The sequence below is a fragment of the Dendronephthya gigantea genome, unplaced genomic scaffold (genome assembly GCF_004324835.1).
Source record: "Dendronephthya gigantea isolate DGI-Jeju-01 unplaced genomic scaffold, DenGig_1.0 000048F, whole genome shotgun sequence".
In the NCBI taxonomy this organism is placed as follows: Eukaryota; Metazoa; Cnidaria; class Anthozoa; order Malacalcyonacea; family Nephtheidae; genus Dendronephthya; species Dendronephthya gigantea.
The window spans coordinates 586,547-603,899 of record NW_021163058.1 but is presented as its reverse complement, the minus strand read 5'-3'; the positions used below and the strand labels follow the sequence as shown (position 1 = coordinate 603,899).

General features: G+C 35.4%; 2 protein-coding genes across 2 annotated transcripts; one reads left to right on the top strand and one right to left on the bottom strand.

Annotated features, from left to right (window-relative positions):
- Positions 1 to 3,412: 3,412 nt before the first annotated feature.
- On the top strand, positions 3,413 to 9,101 carry LOC114528208 (vacuolar protein sorting-associated protein 37A-like). Its single transcript, XM_028549824.1, has 15 exons — positions 3,413 to 3,634; positions 4,106 to 4,180; positions 4,731 to 4,812; positions 5,805 to 5,837; positions 6,376 to 6,482; positions 6,732 to 6,840; positions 6,989 to 7,032; positions 7,254 to 7,320; positions 7,467 to 7,524; positions 7,817 to 7,875; positions 8,002 to 8,070; positions 8,152 to 8,220; positions 8,381 to 8,405; positions 8,492 to 8,541; positions 8,692 to 9,101. Exons 1-15 carry the CDS (start codon positions 3,516 to 3,518, stop codon positions 8,737 to 8,739), a joined length of 1,014 nt encoding a protein of 337 aa, XP_028405625.1. The 5' UTR covers positions 3,413 to 3,515; the 3' UTR covers positions 8,740 to 9,101.
- Positions 9,102 to 9,630: 529 nt separating this feature from the next.
- Positions 9,631 to 15,891, bottom strand: LOC114528268. The gene is made up of 4 exons (XM_028549901.1): positions 15,565 to 15,891; positions 15,241 to 15,457; positions 11,205 to 12,708; positions 9,631 to 10,868 (listed from the first exon to the last, which is right to left on the bottom strand). Exons 2-4 carry the CDS (start codon positions 15,268 to 15,270, stop codon positions 10,075 to 10,077), a joined length of 2,328 nt encoding a protein of 775 aa, XP_028405702.1. The 5' UTR covers positions 15,271 to 15,457; positions 15,565 to 15,891; the 3' UTR covers positions 9,631 to 10,074.
- Positions 15,892 to 17,353: the final 1,462 nt, after the last annotated feature.

Genomic DNA, 17,353 nt, shown 5'->3' with positions numbered 1-17,353 from the left:
GATGGCAAGAATATACATTTATCATGTATATTTGTCACGAAATGATCGTTGCCTTAGACATAGATTCTTCAAAGATGCATCATATTGGCGATTGATGTATGAAGCGAATTTGCAAATGAAAACATATAGTTTACATATAGAGAAATATTGCATGTGGTTAGTGTATTTTACTTACTCACTTACTGATGTTTCACAAATTTTCATATTGTCGGTGAAAATAATGAGTAAGACGAATAACTGTTTTGAGCTAGGCAAAAAATTAATCTTTATGGCGGCCGGACATGCATGCATGGTAGCTTGGGCGCTGTTGATTTGAGTATTGTATATATCGTTAGCCTGGCTTCAAAGTTAGTTCAAGACCAAGTAGAATTTTAACTCAACAACACCAGATCGTATCAACTCCACCGGTCATTTTTTTACGTCAACTCAAGCCAAGGCTAAGGTGAAGGCGTCTTTCACTCATGCCGCGAAAAAAACTGAGCTGCAACTTATCGTACGTCTTGAGAATCTGTCATTTCGAAAGAGTATCTCTAAGTTTAATGACCAATATAGATGTATATAAATGTCTGCATAGCCACAACTCACTTCCGCCGTAATTTTGTGGAAAATTCTTCTATAAAATAGATAATTATATAGTACCGTCAAACTCCAAGCAATAACGGGCGATAACGTTTTATAAAATATACATGAATCGATCAGTGAATGTTTGTTGAAAAATCATTTAATGAATGATGAAGACAGACATAGTGCATGTCAAAACCTCAATGAATTACACTTGTTTGCTGGCCGAGTATCTCCATAACAAAGAATTACATCTAAATCATCTCTAAACACAATAGCTGGAATTGAGGTAAAGAATAGCTCAAAGTAAATACGGCTGAATGGCAATTAAAAAGCCCCTTGAAAAGGTGGGTGGTTAAAACAATACCGCGTGCAATGAATATTGAATGTTTATAGATTCTTTAAGTGAGCAACTTGATAAAAACTGCTTTCAATAATGACGATTATCTCCTAAAAGTTATATCTTTAATAGTTATTGATCTAAAATTTCCGAGCGAAAGCCGAAGAGATACTGACTCATGAAAATAGAGTTTGTGAGAATGTGGCTTACTACCGGCCGTTGAGTTAAGACATTGCATGCTGTGATATTGACTTAAGCTTTTCATTTCTCATCAGCAGATGTATGGCCTATTTATTTCATTCTAAAGTGTTTCGTCTTTTACAGTTTCATAAGCATTAATATTTTATGCAAAGATCATATAGCCTCCGACAATTTAAGTGCTTTGAACGCACGACATTTGACCGCGGTATTACTAATCAGTGTTGTTGTCAGTTACCTCTTAACGGTGCACATGTTTAAACAAAATTTAATCTTTAGCCACATGCTTTGAAGTTTGCATTTTTAAGCAGAGTAATTCGCACAACACTTTGCATCCTGTTTTCCTCAAAACAATTATTATACGGCACCTTCGCTAATCCTTCGCTCCTTTGATCCAAATTAAGGGCCGAGTCATCATTGCTCGTTCTTTAAATATTCAAATATAAAATGGAAATTTCTCTAACAGGGAGAGCTGTTTCAAAATTCACTCATTTTAGCGATGAAAAGATAATAAACACATTTGGTCTTAAAGCTATAAAAAATTATGGGAATATTTTTCCAAATTCAAAGTGATATATATCCGATGCCGAAGTAAATTTCTTCCCTTAATAATATCGAGTCCTCAAAGTCTAGAAATAAAATAGATCAATAACTAACCCCTCATTAATTTTAGCTCAGTCTTATTATTTAAGTCGTTCGCATCCTTTGTTAATCAACAATGTTTTCATCTTTCTAATATTGTTTTGGTTTTGTTCTTTGCCGACCATGTAGAGCGCTAATCAAGCTCCCTCTGTGCCGCTTTTGTTTAACAACACACGCAGTCTTTTCAATAAAGAAACCACTTTTGTTGCATCTAAATGCTTCGCTTTTCTTTTCGAAACAATACTTTAGAAATGGTTTGTTAATTGCCAACCACCTGGTTGTAACGAGAAAGGAATAGCTTAGAAAAAGTGAGAAAAACTAGACTTGGCATCGGGATAATCTTTTCCAATGATCAATATCAATTTACATTCTCACTTCGTTATGACTTTGAGATACTTTTGTATGCACGCGCGGGCCTCAGTCAATTTACTTTGTTTAAAATTGCGGCTTCACCAAAAGGCAATCGTTGATATGACTTAAGACAACATTATGTTGGCGCTCCTCATACAGCTGCGGTAAAAACATTATTGGCAGAATTTTTGCTCAACTAGACAATGATTTCCGCCGATACGGTGTACCTAACGATTACAAGTTTTGCCCAAAAAATTCTTCCTGCGCAAATTAATTAAAATGTTGATGATCAAATTTACAAAAAGCCAAGCCTTATATCGCCCCGAATATGCATTAATATCCTATCAGTTAATTATTTTGCATGACATGAACGCATGGGCTCACTTTTACGTCGCAAAATTCGCATGGCCGAGACCGCCGAGTTATATTGCTAAACGTCTTGAAACTATATCATTGTGGAGTTGGTTCCGCGTTTTTCAAAACATAGTTTCAAAGAAATTGTCTTGAGGGTTATGTCTATTAGCGTCGCGGGGGAGCACCGGACGGAAATATATTGTTCCGTGGCCGGCTCTAGCTTTCGACTCTCCTGCATGATTGTCCTTGGCTTTGTTGACAGCGGGAAGTAGTATAGTGCTCTACGCCTAGAGCATATGGCGACTTACGCTGATATTGGCTAAAGATGTAACTTATAAATACCCAGAACTATTCGCACACACCTTGCTTATTTAATATATAGTCGACTTTGGAACATTGAACAGGAATTATGCATGGGGATTAGGAATTTAAAAACCAATCAGAAGCCAAAACATGCCAGCTGATCCCAACGGTTTTATTTGCCCACTAAAAATCAACTTCCCAGAAATGGCTTCGGGAAGATGATTGAATACTGGGTTGGCACGATCATGAGAAATTGCAATTAATAAAACATCTTGATTTCAAGGGTCCCCGCGAGACGTGTTTTTACCTCGAGGCTCGTGTGTTTTAAGATACCCATGCGTGTCTGGGGCCCAAAGTCAGTCTTCGCTTCAATTTTTTCCGAATCATAGGGAGGGGAGGGAGACGGGTTTCCATCCTGCGTTAAAATAGCATTGCATAATGTTAGTTTAATTTGTCTAACAAAACAAATGTAAACAACACTGGGTGACAGTGAGCTTATACGCACTACTTATTACTATTGAATACAAATTTGACTGTATCAGCACCCTGACAATACTAATAAACTTCAGATGTCTGCTGAATTAATTAAATTAATTAATCAAACACTAATAGAAGAAATGTGAAATTATTTAATTGTCGACTTCGACTTTTGAACGATTGGAACTAGTTGACAAAAGGTCTGGTCCATGACAGTGGCAGGTAATGGTCATCGATTGTGCAATTATGTTATTCCCAAAATTCTAATAAGCAGAAAATTTGTGTTGCGATGAGCTGGAGTAATTTGTTCGGGCTTTCTGGGACGAAAGAAAAACGTGTTCCTGCGTTAAACGCTCTGGAACAACAAAGACTGAAGCAAATTGAAAGTTTGAAAAGATGTCATCAAAAGTAAGTGTTTGTTTCGTTTTAATTCGCATTCGCACCAGATATGAATAATTTAATTTTATCCTGGCAGGTTGTGCCTGGTCAGTAGTTGACCTGTTAAAATGTTAAGAAATATTTCAAGATTACATAATATTCACTTTGTTTACTGACCAACAATGTTTATCTAATTTTAGGACTGGCTGTTAATTATTATTAGGAGGTTATTTAATTACATCACCCTTCATAAATATAAATCCATTCCAAACGTAATAAATATTTCAAACTTCATGTCTCTACGAAATTCATGATACAAATAAAACATTTGATTCTTTTTTAAGAGTCTTTGTTTACAATAATGTGCATAGACTTTATGACACATTTCATTAATTAATTTTGTGAAATTTACTTATTAGTATTGATAAGTGTATAATAGTCCTTGGGCTCCTGGCATGAAATGAAAACTGTGAAACAGATTGATTGATGTAGTATTATTAGTGTTACAGAAATTCAAAAAGATGTTGAATTCAAGATTACATTTTTCATTGAAGGAAATGCTGTAAATCTTCATGTGTAAGTAAATTTACGTAGCTACTATGGAAGATGTAAAGAATGTACATGTAACCTTTTTCGGTAATTATGTCACAACATTTTAATGTCACAATGATTTAAATTCAGATCCACCTTAAATGAATTGGATTTGATTTCAAGTTTTACTCTCACAACTTACATTGATTCTATGCCTAAAATAATGCCAGTCAAAGCATAGGCAGCCCATTGACTGTTGTGAACTTTCAATTGTGAATTGTTATTATATATAAAGTAAAGATTGTCAAAAATGAACAATAATGTTTGACTGGTCAGAGTGCAACAAATAACAAGAAATGTTTTAACAGTGTCAAACAGTTCAGGGTGATAAATAAAATTACCTTATTACACTGGGTTGCAAATCAAGATTGAAATTTACAGACAATTTACAGCATTGCAGAATGTTAAAGTGGTGATTTTGTTTTTGTGAGGCACCCTTAAAATTTGTTTTACTGGAAAAATATTTTTATTCAAGTGAAAATCAGTTATTTTTGTAGTACTTTCTATTGTTTTAAGCAGTAGGTTTTCTCTCTAGGTTTTTACCACCAAATTTTCCCCATGAAATCCCAGTCGTTAGAGTATCACCTGCCATGACACATCCTTGGGTTAATAACCAGGTATGTCCATAATAATCTGTAAATGACCTAATATCAATGAAATAAAAAAAAACCTTGATTGCTTCAATTAATAATGATGGTACGCAATTATATTTATCCTGCCAATGTTGATACAGTGTATGAAAGTAATGAAACACATAGTATTTATTTGTATTTGCACGTTGGCCACAGTTTTGAGGGGTTTCCTTCAATCTTTATCCAACCAAACTAATTGACAGTGCAGTTATATGTGCAATAAATCAGCCAGAGCCCAACCATACTAATAAGAAAACATAATCCAAAAATAAACTTACACAAGAGTACTATTACAATACAAAATATATTATCGAAGTTACTATAAAAATGACGTATTTATATGAAGTCTTCTTCAATTATAACCACTGATCCTAACAGGTGAGTAATGCAGGCTCATAAGGTACTTTTTGAGCCCACATTTCCTGAGTTCTAGAGTTTTAGAAGTACTTCATATAGATAATTTTTCTCTTATGCTCACTTTTTAGAAAAAATGACCAGTGATTTTACTCTCAATTTGATTGAATTTATTGACTTTAAGCACTTTTAACCCCTTAAGAAGATAGATATAGAAAATAGATTGATATTGCAATTGACACATGGCCAGTGGCATCGTAACTTTATGATACAGACTACCTTTCATTTTCTAAAATCTATCGCTATATGCAACGAACAACGATGTAAGTTACTATTTATTACTAAGCCACAAAATCTACGTTTCGAAAAAAGAAATATAGTTCGATAAAAAAACAACACGTTTACGACGCACAATGCACCTCGCAAGTCGCAGTTCCTCTGCACAGCTCGATACTAAAATGTCGCGTTAATCACCCATTCAATGATACCACCCGAATTCACCCCTGCAACCACCATTTCCCCAGAAACCAATTACTTCGCGTGATTATGAATGACATGTGTATTTTTAGATAATTAATTTTTATAACTACACATGAAACCTTTTCATTTTGTGTGATTTACAGATGGTTGTAACTGGATGTGACTCTTTAAACAAGGTAATCTTTTACCACGCATGTCTGCATGCAGGTAGACTCACAGGTGTATTGCACTCATGAGAAACCTTACTATTTCTTATCAATGTATTAATGCATGAAACAATATAACGTCAGTCCTTTGCGTGCAAAATCACTTTTCATTGTGTTGTCGGAAACGGTTTATTAGTCAGTAAAGTTAACCTACTAATTAGATTGAAATGAACAAGTTTGATTGACATTTATTGCATGGAAGTATACTTTTTAGTTTTGAGAACATATGGGTAGTGCTGTGTTACCACAGCGAAGTGTGGAGTGCGAAATCTATTCTGAGGAGTAGTTTTTAATAATTATATGTTTTATTTCTTGGTGGTCTGGTGTTATTTCGCGTTTGTGAACGTGTGGGACTCATATCTAAAAGGATCGAACCCCTTTTCCCACAGTGTTACTGTTTGTCGCATTTTGCTGCTGAAAAAATCCAATCTTCCAATCAGATCGCAGTGATTTTTCATGTCTGTTTCTCTGAATTTTAAATTGCCCACTTTTTCTCCTTTTTTTGTAGTTTTACATGCACTCAAATTTAGGGCGAGCGTTACAAGACGTATGTAAACAGTTTCTTGATCATCCTCCTATATTTGTTCCATATAATACTCATGCGGCTGTTACGAGGTAAAGTTTTAAGAACGACGTCTTAAATAATATAAAATCACCACCAATCAGGCAATATCTCAACATCATGCTACGTTTGACTCATGCGAGATTCTCTTTATTACAATGTCATTTTAGTTCCAATACAGCCTATTCTATCATTTGTGTGTAGAAACCCGAATCATTCATACGTTATTAGGAAGCATCACGTGTACACAATCTTATATCGTCCCTGTCTTTGACCTTCTTTTGTTTCATTTATTAAAAAAGTTCATCACAATCCTACACGAGACCTACCCAAGATGTTCCCACCTCGGTAACAACCGCATCTGTTGAAGCAGAAACAGCTGAAGATTCTTCTTCAAGTTCTGTGGACAGAGTAAGTTATAAAAGCAATATATTGTGCTATTTAAGATGCGTTCTATGACTTGATAAGAACATGTATTGGATAATAAAATCACTATCCATGTTAAGATTAGTATCAAATTAGTAATCTTAAAAAAACGGTTTTATTTTTGTTGCTTTAGTTAGATGGATACTTAAAGATCACCACAAAATTGGAAGATTGCAGGTGCAAGATCATAAAATTATAATATTAATAAAAATTATTATAATATGCATCTAATGTCATCATCGATTAACATTTTTAAGTATCATATTTGATTGTTCAATATCCATGCTGACAAGTTATGCAAGTTATCATGGCGTGTTGCAAGCGTGTTGTTGCCTTTTCGAAAGTTCATTCCTAATGATGGAAAACTATTTGGTATTTATTGAATGCTTTCTTTATAGTATTGATGAGTTGCGAGATTTAGATGACCATCCAGAGAAGCTGATGGAATTAATTGATGCAGATTTGGTGGGTGTGCTATTTGAAAAAAATTATTTAGTGTGTTACACTGAATGCAACAAAAAACAAGAATAAATACGGGAAACACTTTAGTTTCCTGACAAATCCGATTCTTAATTTGTTAAAATGTTCTATTATCTATCTATAAACAACAGATAAATTCAAATGTAAAAAACCGAGAAGATCAAATGATAAGGATTGAAGAAATTGCGAGTGAGTTTCTTGAATTCGTCTATAGTCCAGTCCCACAAGCCACAATAGACCTTTCTCTGTTTCTCATCTTAACGTCAAACGCGGTAAGCCTAATGTTACACGAATTTTAATTGGCTCGTTAGTTTTGCGGACTTCGCGTGTTTGACGTATGGCTAAGACCATCTCATGGCGCGGTGGCTCATGACGACAAATAGTCTGGAAAAGCTAAGAACAATGTTGATCCCTAAGTAAATTATTTCTCGGAGAGGTGAGTTTATGCTTTTAGTAATGTTATTATGACTTTCTTCTCTAGAAACAAATGTTGAACAAAGACAGAAACTTGACGAAGTTAGAAAAAGGCTTGTTGACAAAGTATGCATATACAGTTATAATAAATAAAAAATTTCCCAGCGACATGTAACTTTTAGGCCGAACCAATCATGGTGATCATGCAGGTCATTGCTTTATTTATGATCATTTTGGTATTCCACATTGCAGTACGATAAATTATGCCAACTACGAGCTTCGTTTGATAAGTGGTCCTCGATGCAAAATGATCTTTTTGAGGTAAAATATTGATTATAGAAATTAAAGTACAGTTTTGCTATGAAAGTATTTGAGATAATTATGTTATTCTGTACAATTCAGATGCATACTCCAGACAATCTACATCTTGCTCTGCAACTTGGTGTTTCAGAAATGGATGAAAAATCAGAGGTAAATCAATCAAATTTTGAAATCGTAATATTTTAAAACCCACGATCAAGACAATACTCTCAATGATGCACAATAGCACAAATGCAAATCATAACTTCTCCCTCTCTTACATATAACTATTTACATATTTCAACGCGCTTACATTTTTTTTTGTAAACAGAAAGACGCGGAAGAGTTTTTGAATGGTATGGCTTTAACGTTTCCATTTCTATTTATAAGTTTATTATATAGATTATTATTTGGTAACCACATTTTATATTTTACATGTTAGAAAACCTGGCAATAGAGGAGTTTATAAAATGTTTTTTAGAGAAACGAAAGGTAAAAAAATAAGATGCATGTGAAAAGACATGGCATTAGCTGTGTATATCAACGAATTCTAAACGTTAACTGTATATGCTTAGTTGAATCTTTAGCATCATTAATTGTATATATTTAAGCAAATGACGCAATGTGCGAATTTTTTTATAGTTGACACATATACGTCGATGGAAACAAGAAAATGTCCTCAGATTGTGAAATAGCACTTTTCTGTGTTGTGTCGAGTTGGACGATGTAGATGCAAGTCGCAAGGCACACTATGAAAAATTATGCTACTGAAGATACCACCCCAATTTTTCTATGGATTTTAGGATATCTTTAAGATAGCTACCTCAATTTACTGTAATAGCCAATGAATTGGAAGTAATGTAATTAATGTAACTAATATAATAAATATATTATTTTGTAATATGTCGTGCCATGGACAAAGTAACCCCCCAACTTGGGTGGCAAAAGTTTTGAATGCAATCTCAATTGCATTCTGCGTTTATTTGCTTGGCTTTCCCATGCACACAATGTTGATGCTGCCTGACGTTTGGAAAATAGAGAGAATTGAGATGAGGAGGTTTGAAGTTATATATATTATTGATTTGCATTCATCAACAAAGTTCAGTTAGCCGTTTGCTCGTCTACAGTGAAAGTTATAAAACATCATATCCATTATAGAACTTCACTGTGGTCGGCTAACTGGAGTCTTCATGCAGCTCGTGCACTGGTGGTTAGAGCATGCAGCAGGATACCTGTATTTGTGCTTGAGAGGTTTAAGTTACCTCACAGTTTCAAGAACACCTTCTATAATTCTCTCGAACGAAACACACAAAAGAAATCTGTACATATATATTCATTAAAACAGTTTATTTAATAATAATTTCAACCTTTTGAAAAATGTAAAAATTTACAACTATTTTTTGACAATATTCTCAACGTAGCATGGATGCACAATAGATAATTCGCGATTCGATTTCGTCTGAGGTGTTGGTGGGCATTACTTGTTTGAATTTAAAAAATATGAGATAAGACTATAATTTCTTAGTCCCAAACGTATTACCAAAACTGATCACCCTTCATAAATAAGTTGCCACGTACTTTGCTCTACAACGATTTACGTTTTGCTATTACAGTTATCTTCTAAAAAAGCTTAACACCGAGAACTCGTTGAACTATCCATTTTCGCAAATGTGAACCTTAAACAAATGTAAATTATAAATGCAACCACGATATTAGTTTTACACGAGGATATGCACATTTAACCAAAACCCCGTTTAGTTTAAAAAACTCTTAATGTTTGCTAAAGAGCACAGTGTTCTACTTTCACTATAGATTCCAAACTTAGAGAACATAACACGTTAATTATCTAAACTGGCTTCTCCCAATTGTTTATGCGCAGACAACAATAAAGATTGAACATTATGGATGTTGAGGGTTATGCAGTAAAAACATACGAAACCGTATATCTGTAAAAGGATTTTGAGCGTAGGTATATATGCAGCATCAATAATGTGGGGAGATGCATATATTCAAGCCCACTGACTGTTAGTATGGTAATTTACCATACACATGAAGACTTGCCATTAATCGTTTTTGTTCTTCTAACAAACGATTGATCTTAATACTTCTGTTACTCATACTCATTAGTAATTCATCAGCATCTTTCCTGTCTAATTCATCGTCTATCTCTTCAACATTATCTTGACTATCGTCATCATATGAAGAATTCTCTTCACCACTGTCACAATCTTCGCTCTCTTCCATTTTTTCGAAGTTATTTGAGGATAAATAACTGTTGCTGTTTACTTTTCCAGTCGTCGTAGTTTTCTTAGTATCTTTATGTGTGGCATTAAATTGACCTACCTCCTCGAACTCACTATCCTCAAACGTTTGTTGGGAAATTGAATATTTATAATAATTGTTATTTTCCACCTTAGGCATAATTTTGGTTCCAGTCTGGAGATACCAAGATCTCCCAGCATGGTTATAACCAGACTGACTCGCTTCTTTATTACCATTGACTTCCACTTTGCAGTCATTTATACTGATGTTATTGTACTTTGTACTTTCGTATTTCAAAGGTTTTTCCACATCCTTCTCCTTCAAATCCCATCTGTTCCTTTTTGGGTTTTCAAATCTCCCATTTTCCTCTGCCCCATTCGTGTTACGTTGATCGTCATTTCGACGTTTTACCACAGTATTCTTGACCTCGGAATACGCCTGGTAACGCTGGGAAAAATTTGTAATTCTGTTGTCACCATTTGAGACCATTGTCGACTTCCATCGATGGTCATAGGATCTGTTTATAGCCGGATACTGCACTAGAAAACTCTCAGAACCTGGTAATATAAATAGAAAATGAGTCAATGTGAATGTATAACGCTGGAGAATACAAACCACTGCAAAACAAAAAAAGAAATTTGAGATCACTATTAAGTATTTATCTCATCAACTCATGTTAGAATAAAAATGGTGTGCTTGAAAATAATATACACTATAAAATATATTCTATCGAAAATTGGAGCAATTTCGAGAAATCGCTCGTATTTTGGAAAATAAAAAAAAATTCACTGTACTATATCATTTATCATCTCCCTGTTAGAAAGATTCCTGGAAATATTTGCCGAACCCCTCTCACCCCGAATCTATAAATGATAGAAGGTACATTGAATTACCTGAACAAAGTTTGCCACCCATTGACTCAGCTTTTGTGACCGTTCCCCCCTGGGAGGTCAGTTCAACTCTAAGTTGCTTCACTGAATTTTGTTGCGTCATCGATTTTTCTTTTTTCCCTTCTTCTATCGACGTTTTGGTCTTTCTTGGACTAGTTGAAACCATTGGTATTGATGTTTGTACTTTGCTAGATTGTGTCATTGATATTTTAGTCATGCTGGAACTAAACATCGAGTTTTGTACTCTAGTAGGCTGTGTCATTACAGTTTTTGTTATTTTTGGCTGTGTATTACAACTCAAAGACACGCCAGATGTTTGTTTCATTTGAACCATTGACGGTTGTATCATTGAAGTTCCATGTTGCGATACTGAGACTTGTGGTCGTGTCGTTGAAACACGTTCAACGTTAACCGTTTCCTGCTTTACCTGTGACGGCAAGGATCGGGTATTGTTAGGATGTGCCATTGACGTTTGTACTATGTCTAATTCTCTTATTTCATTTCTTTTCTCTGGAGGACTGCGCCTATACTCTGTTGAAGTTTGATGAAATATAGGTTTTGATAGTGGCGATTGTGGCTGGCTAAGATGAGTAGTATTTGTTATTTTAGGAACGCTAGGTTGATTAATTAAACTATACGGCGTGGATACACGTGGCAGAGTTTGTTCCATGGCAGACTGTTTTATTCCATGCCGCGGTGATAATATTTGCGTCAACTTAGCTTTTATCATTCTTGGTTGTGCGGTCGACATTTGCTCCACACTGGGGTCGGCGGTTGAATTTTGTGTCCTGTTAGGCAGTAACGCCGCGGTTTGCCCCAGTTCGATCGAACATGGTGGTTGACATGGTGGTTGTCTGGGTTGAGTCTTTGAAAGTTTTTGCGATCCTTGCTGTTCTGCTGAAGCTTGTAGATGAGCGCCTGAGATTTGTTCAACTCGTGGATGTGGAAATGACGTAAATGAAGACTGTGTAATTTTGGAATGTGTCACTGGAGATTGTGTTATAGCAGGCTTTACTACAGAAGGCTCCACCGTTGGGGGTTGTGACTGACCAGATTTCACCATTGAAGCTTGTGACTGACCAGGTTTTACTACTGACGGTTGTAACATTCGAGACTGTGCCGCCGATGTTTGTGGCATTGAGGACAATGTCACACTAGAAGACTGTATAATCGCAGAATTTGTAGTCTTTGCATCCCCGTATCGATATGATTGTGAGTTTCTGACACATCCATCCCAAGGTACGTGATATCTCGGATATCGAGGCCCAGAGTGATATACGGGGGGTCTGTAGTAGCCCATATTATTATCTGATCTAACACGTTGCTGAGAATGTGGGAAATTTGGTTGAATGTAATGATTCATTCTGGGCCTCGTCCTGGACTGTTCTCGTGGTGTGTGTTGATAATGATATCGAGGTCGGTACTGTCTATGATAGCCAAAGTTAGCCTGAAACATGCTGTCTTCACTGCTTGAATACGATAAAAAATCCTTCTTCGATGCTTCAGCCTAAATATTCATAGTGGAGAAATAATGATTATTTATGAAATAGAATATTATATAATCTGAGTCTTAATTTTTAGTCTGTGATACATCCGTAGGAGACGCACTAGTAAATAGCGAGGTAAATAGTAGCACTTTCAACATTTGTAATTGTGCCAAAGGATCTCAATGTGATAGTGAAACAGAGGAAACTATACATTCGAAATTTGTCCAAAAAAAAATTTTCCTTTCCTTTCGATTTCGTGCTTAGAAGGTTTAAACGATGCAGTCGTTCCGAATCTCGAAGTTTTGCCTAGATATTTTACTTTCGTAATTCAAACACTGTTTCCGTTCATGTGACGCAGAAGTGATCTTATATGAAAGGGCATGAAGTGTGAACTACATATAAACTTTAGTTTAGGTCAAGGACGGCGACATAGATAAAAAGTATAATACTTGTTCAGATGTGCAAACAAAAGCAATAAAGTAACCATGCACGTAAGTATTTAATACAGTCTGCAAAGCTTTCGGTCCGTCAACCCGAGCCTTCATCAGTGCAATAAATGAAGGCCTGGGTTGACGGACCAAAAGCTTTGAAGTATGGTGTACCTACAATCTAATTTACTTATTTGATGTCACCATGCATGCAAATTTACAAAATTATTATTACAGCAATAAACTTCAAGTAGCGAGAGGGTTTTCAACTCAAGCTACTCAACCGAATCGCTGCACAACACTGTTTGGAAATGCATTGATTAGGACATTGATTTGGAAACAAAGAAAAGAAAGACACTCTTAACACCGTTATCATGGAGAGAAACTCTGGCTCCTTAAAGAAAGGATAATTCAGAAAAGACGTGTAAAGCAAAACTAGCGAAACTAGCACAATAATGTCGACTGTACCTAGAGAGTAAGCAATTCCTAGGGAGGCCAAGAAAAGATTGAGTTCAATAATTTTGAAGACGCCAGCGGGAAAGAGGCTTGTGCATCCTTATGCATGCCATGAAACCGGTAGTGTGGTTATATGAACGTGAGATATTGACCATATAGTGGAAAGGACCTTTGTGGTTGATAAACTAGAACAAGTAGCTAGGATATTAGCTGTCAAACGGTAGCTGGCCCATAGGGCAAAGAGCAAACTAACACTGATATCAAAGAGAAAACTAACGATTATGAAAGTGATACAGTATGTTGATTGTTGATACAGTATCACACGACATATGTTAGAAGGTCTCGTGTAACCTTCGGGTATCGCCGGCATATACCGGTAAATGTTTACTTAGGGTGAGATTTAAACACACGGCTTTGCTTTTCTTTAATTTCAATATATTTATCTAAAAACTTTTGTATCGTGGTTGTGTTGTTGGAGATACTCAGTCTCAGAAAGGATAAGTCTCAGCACAACAAACACCCAATTGTACGCCAGCATTTTTAAGACAATGGCCGCGGCATATTATGTCTATACAAACGCTTGTAGTAAACACCCACGACAATATCTTCTATTAGATGAAGAATAATGGATTAATACAATCCTTATACTACTTTCCGTGATTACGTCATAGCGTTAGGGAAGATTACGACTTATCAAAATGGAAAATGTTCCAACATGGAAATTAAGCTGAGCCGTAAACTCTCTCGTGCATATAGGTTGCATTGCGGTGGAATGCCTAGCGTGTCCACTATAAACTATGATTGACAAAATACGAACTCATCATTGACATGTAGATCCGATCCCATGCATGATATTGATACTGTCGGAAACATCGCAGATTGATAAAACTATTGAAGAAATGCACGCAGGTTATAAACAAGGTATAAATAGTACCGCTAATATAGCAATAAATATAAGCAAATTTCGCATTCATGCAAGATAGCCTACTACTTGCTTATCTTAGGACCCCAGACTAAGTTACTGTATGTATTTAAAATTACAATGACTACAAAATTGTGAGACAATTAAAAGTGTCCTGTCACACTGCATATCCGTTCAATACAACCTCATCTTTAAAACGTATTCGCAAGAAACGTAACTTTGTTTTACTTGTGGCAACACGCTATTGGCTGTGTAAATTTCGAACCAGGTGGCTTCCAATTATAGGCTGCTACAAATGTATATCATAGCAATAACTTGGGGTAACTAAATTATACATGTTTCCTCCAACACAATATTATACTTTTTACTTTTCTTGTATTATCCATTCGCCTCTATCCTGCACTGAACCGTAAGAAATAAAAACTGCAGGCTTAGGTGTAAGGTAACTCAAACATATGAATAATAAAACATGCATGAACTAGATGGCAACAAGAAAAATAGCTGAAATTAATACGTCATAAAATATGATGTAGACTGTAGCGACAAATAAAACCGTGTCGCTATATTATATTGAATACCCTTGCTTGCATCCCTATGATTTAATATACAACAATATAATGGGTTATCATTATAACCCCAGGAAGAATACATCGGTGTTATCGACCGGCATGTATAACATTTCGTTAAGTTATCACTATTATTACCGCATAGTATTGTTTGTAAAAACCTTATTAAGAAAGCCTTACCATAGCATTATATTCAACACGTGTGGACATCCCGAATGGTCTAATCCTTCTATTGCATTTTTGAGAAAGCAAGAAAGCGTGGATATTTAAAATAAACCCAACGTAAAGTTCATCGCCATACAGGTATTAAGCACTAGTAATAAAGTGGAACACTCATTTCATTCCCGTTTTGCCATCTGTGTTGTTGACGCATGCGTAATTGTTGTGCAATAGTTTACTGAAAAGACAAAGATAAAACATGTACGGATTGGAAAATCAAACGCGCGCACTACCTTATTGTTTACAAAACTGTGCTTCTCCATTTAAATTGTCGAATATATTTACCGTTGAGATGAAATGCTCCACAAGATTTGTCATGTGCTGTCAGTTATAAAAACGTTTGAGCCGGTTTTTTTTATCTTTTGAGTATCAAACTACGATACTTCAACAGCTCAAAACTAAATTCGCTTCAAGCGGGCTGTCGTCAGTCTATATTCTAATACAGAATATTTTAGATTTTGAAACGTTCAGTCAAGTTGGAACTATAATAGTGTAAATCATATTTCAGGAAAACCCCCCGAAACTTTTATGTCGTCATTTCCACGAATTCGTGAGATGTTCCGAGAGGCTTTTACTGTGACGTAAAATCGTGGTTTTCGAAACGGCCTATACTACTTTGTGCTTGGGGAGGGGCAATGATCGAGGTTAACCTATACACACTACATTGCATGTTTAGGAGGGAACATCACTGCCCTTCGCCAAAAAATCCAGCGTACGGGTCTGGCTCCCCAGAGCGTGACCTCCAAACTTCGCGAGACTCCTATTTCAGTTCTTGTATTACGCGCTCCGGTCGTAGCAGCCTAGCAGCCAGGAGATCACATTATTAGAATATCCCAAAATTTAAACCTACTTCAATTGTCGGAGGCAGATTTCGCGTTACACGTATGATTTATATTCATTTTGATGGTTTGGTAACCTCTACTAGGGTAAGGTCTTTAACATTTTCCTTCTGTAGTGACTTTGCATGTAGTTCTAAATGTATTAATCACTTTCACATGCTAAGTGGATTTATCCCTAACCACCAATCAATTTAAAGAGTTTAAAGCAAACTTTGCTGACATCTTGAGAAAACATTATAATATAGGTTGAAGCAGTCTCAACTCTCAACCTGTGCAGCTGTACCTTTTTTTAATTGATTCATAATGTTCTATCCTCAAGATATTTTGTTTATTCAAAATTTGCTTTTTTACAATATTCACATACATAGTACCACCATTTAAAATACCAGTATACACATTTACTATACTCATATTCTGATGGTTGACACTGTCTCTTAATCACTAAATGCTGATTCAGCTCAAAATCTACGGATAACATAACACTCCAATAGGAACTTTAATAATTATTAATGACTGTCCTCTTCAGTTAGGTTTACCAAAGAAAACAACAGTACTTTAAAATTTTAGAAATCGGTGTTAACAACATTGACAATATAGTAAGCTCGAATAAATTATTGCATAGTGAATATTAAATAAAAACACCTAAAGTCCTAAACCCCTAAGGCAATGATGATGACATAGGCAGTACCTAAGTAGAGTGCCTGTCTTAGAATACCCCTCCTTCTTTGTATCTCCCCCAGTACATTCATGGGTGAAATGCCTTGTCATTGCATTTTAAAAAACAACAACATATGGTCCCACCAAGTTACCTCAGAATCAATTCATACCAAAAACTATGTGGCCTTTGAACAGGAGAGTTTATAATCACAAATCACCTCCTAAAACATTTGATATTGAGATGTATCATGTTACAAATACAATTAAATACTGTAATGAAATACTAAAGGAGGAAGGATGGGACAAGTATGAACTATGAAGTATAGGACTGTGAAATTTTTATTAAAAGATTGTAAAGGGTCAAGGACTCAGATATTTTATATTATTTCTTATAATAATTTAGAAGTAACAATATTTATTTTTGATCAAATTTCTTCTTTTCTGATAACATTTTTCATGCTGCACAGCTTTCAGATATCAGAAGGCACGTTGTTTAAACAGTAAACATAAGGAAAGAGCTAGCAACAAAAATCAAACAAAACAAAAAAAATATGCATCAAGACATATTACCATTCATT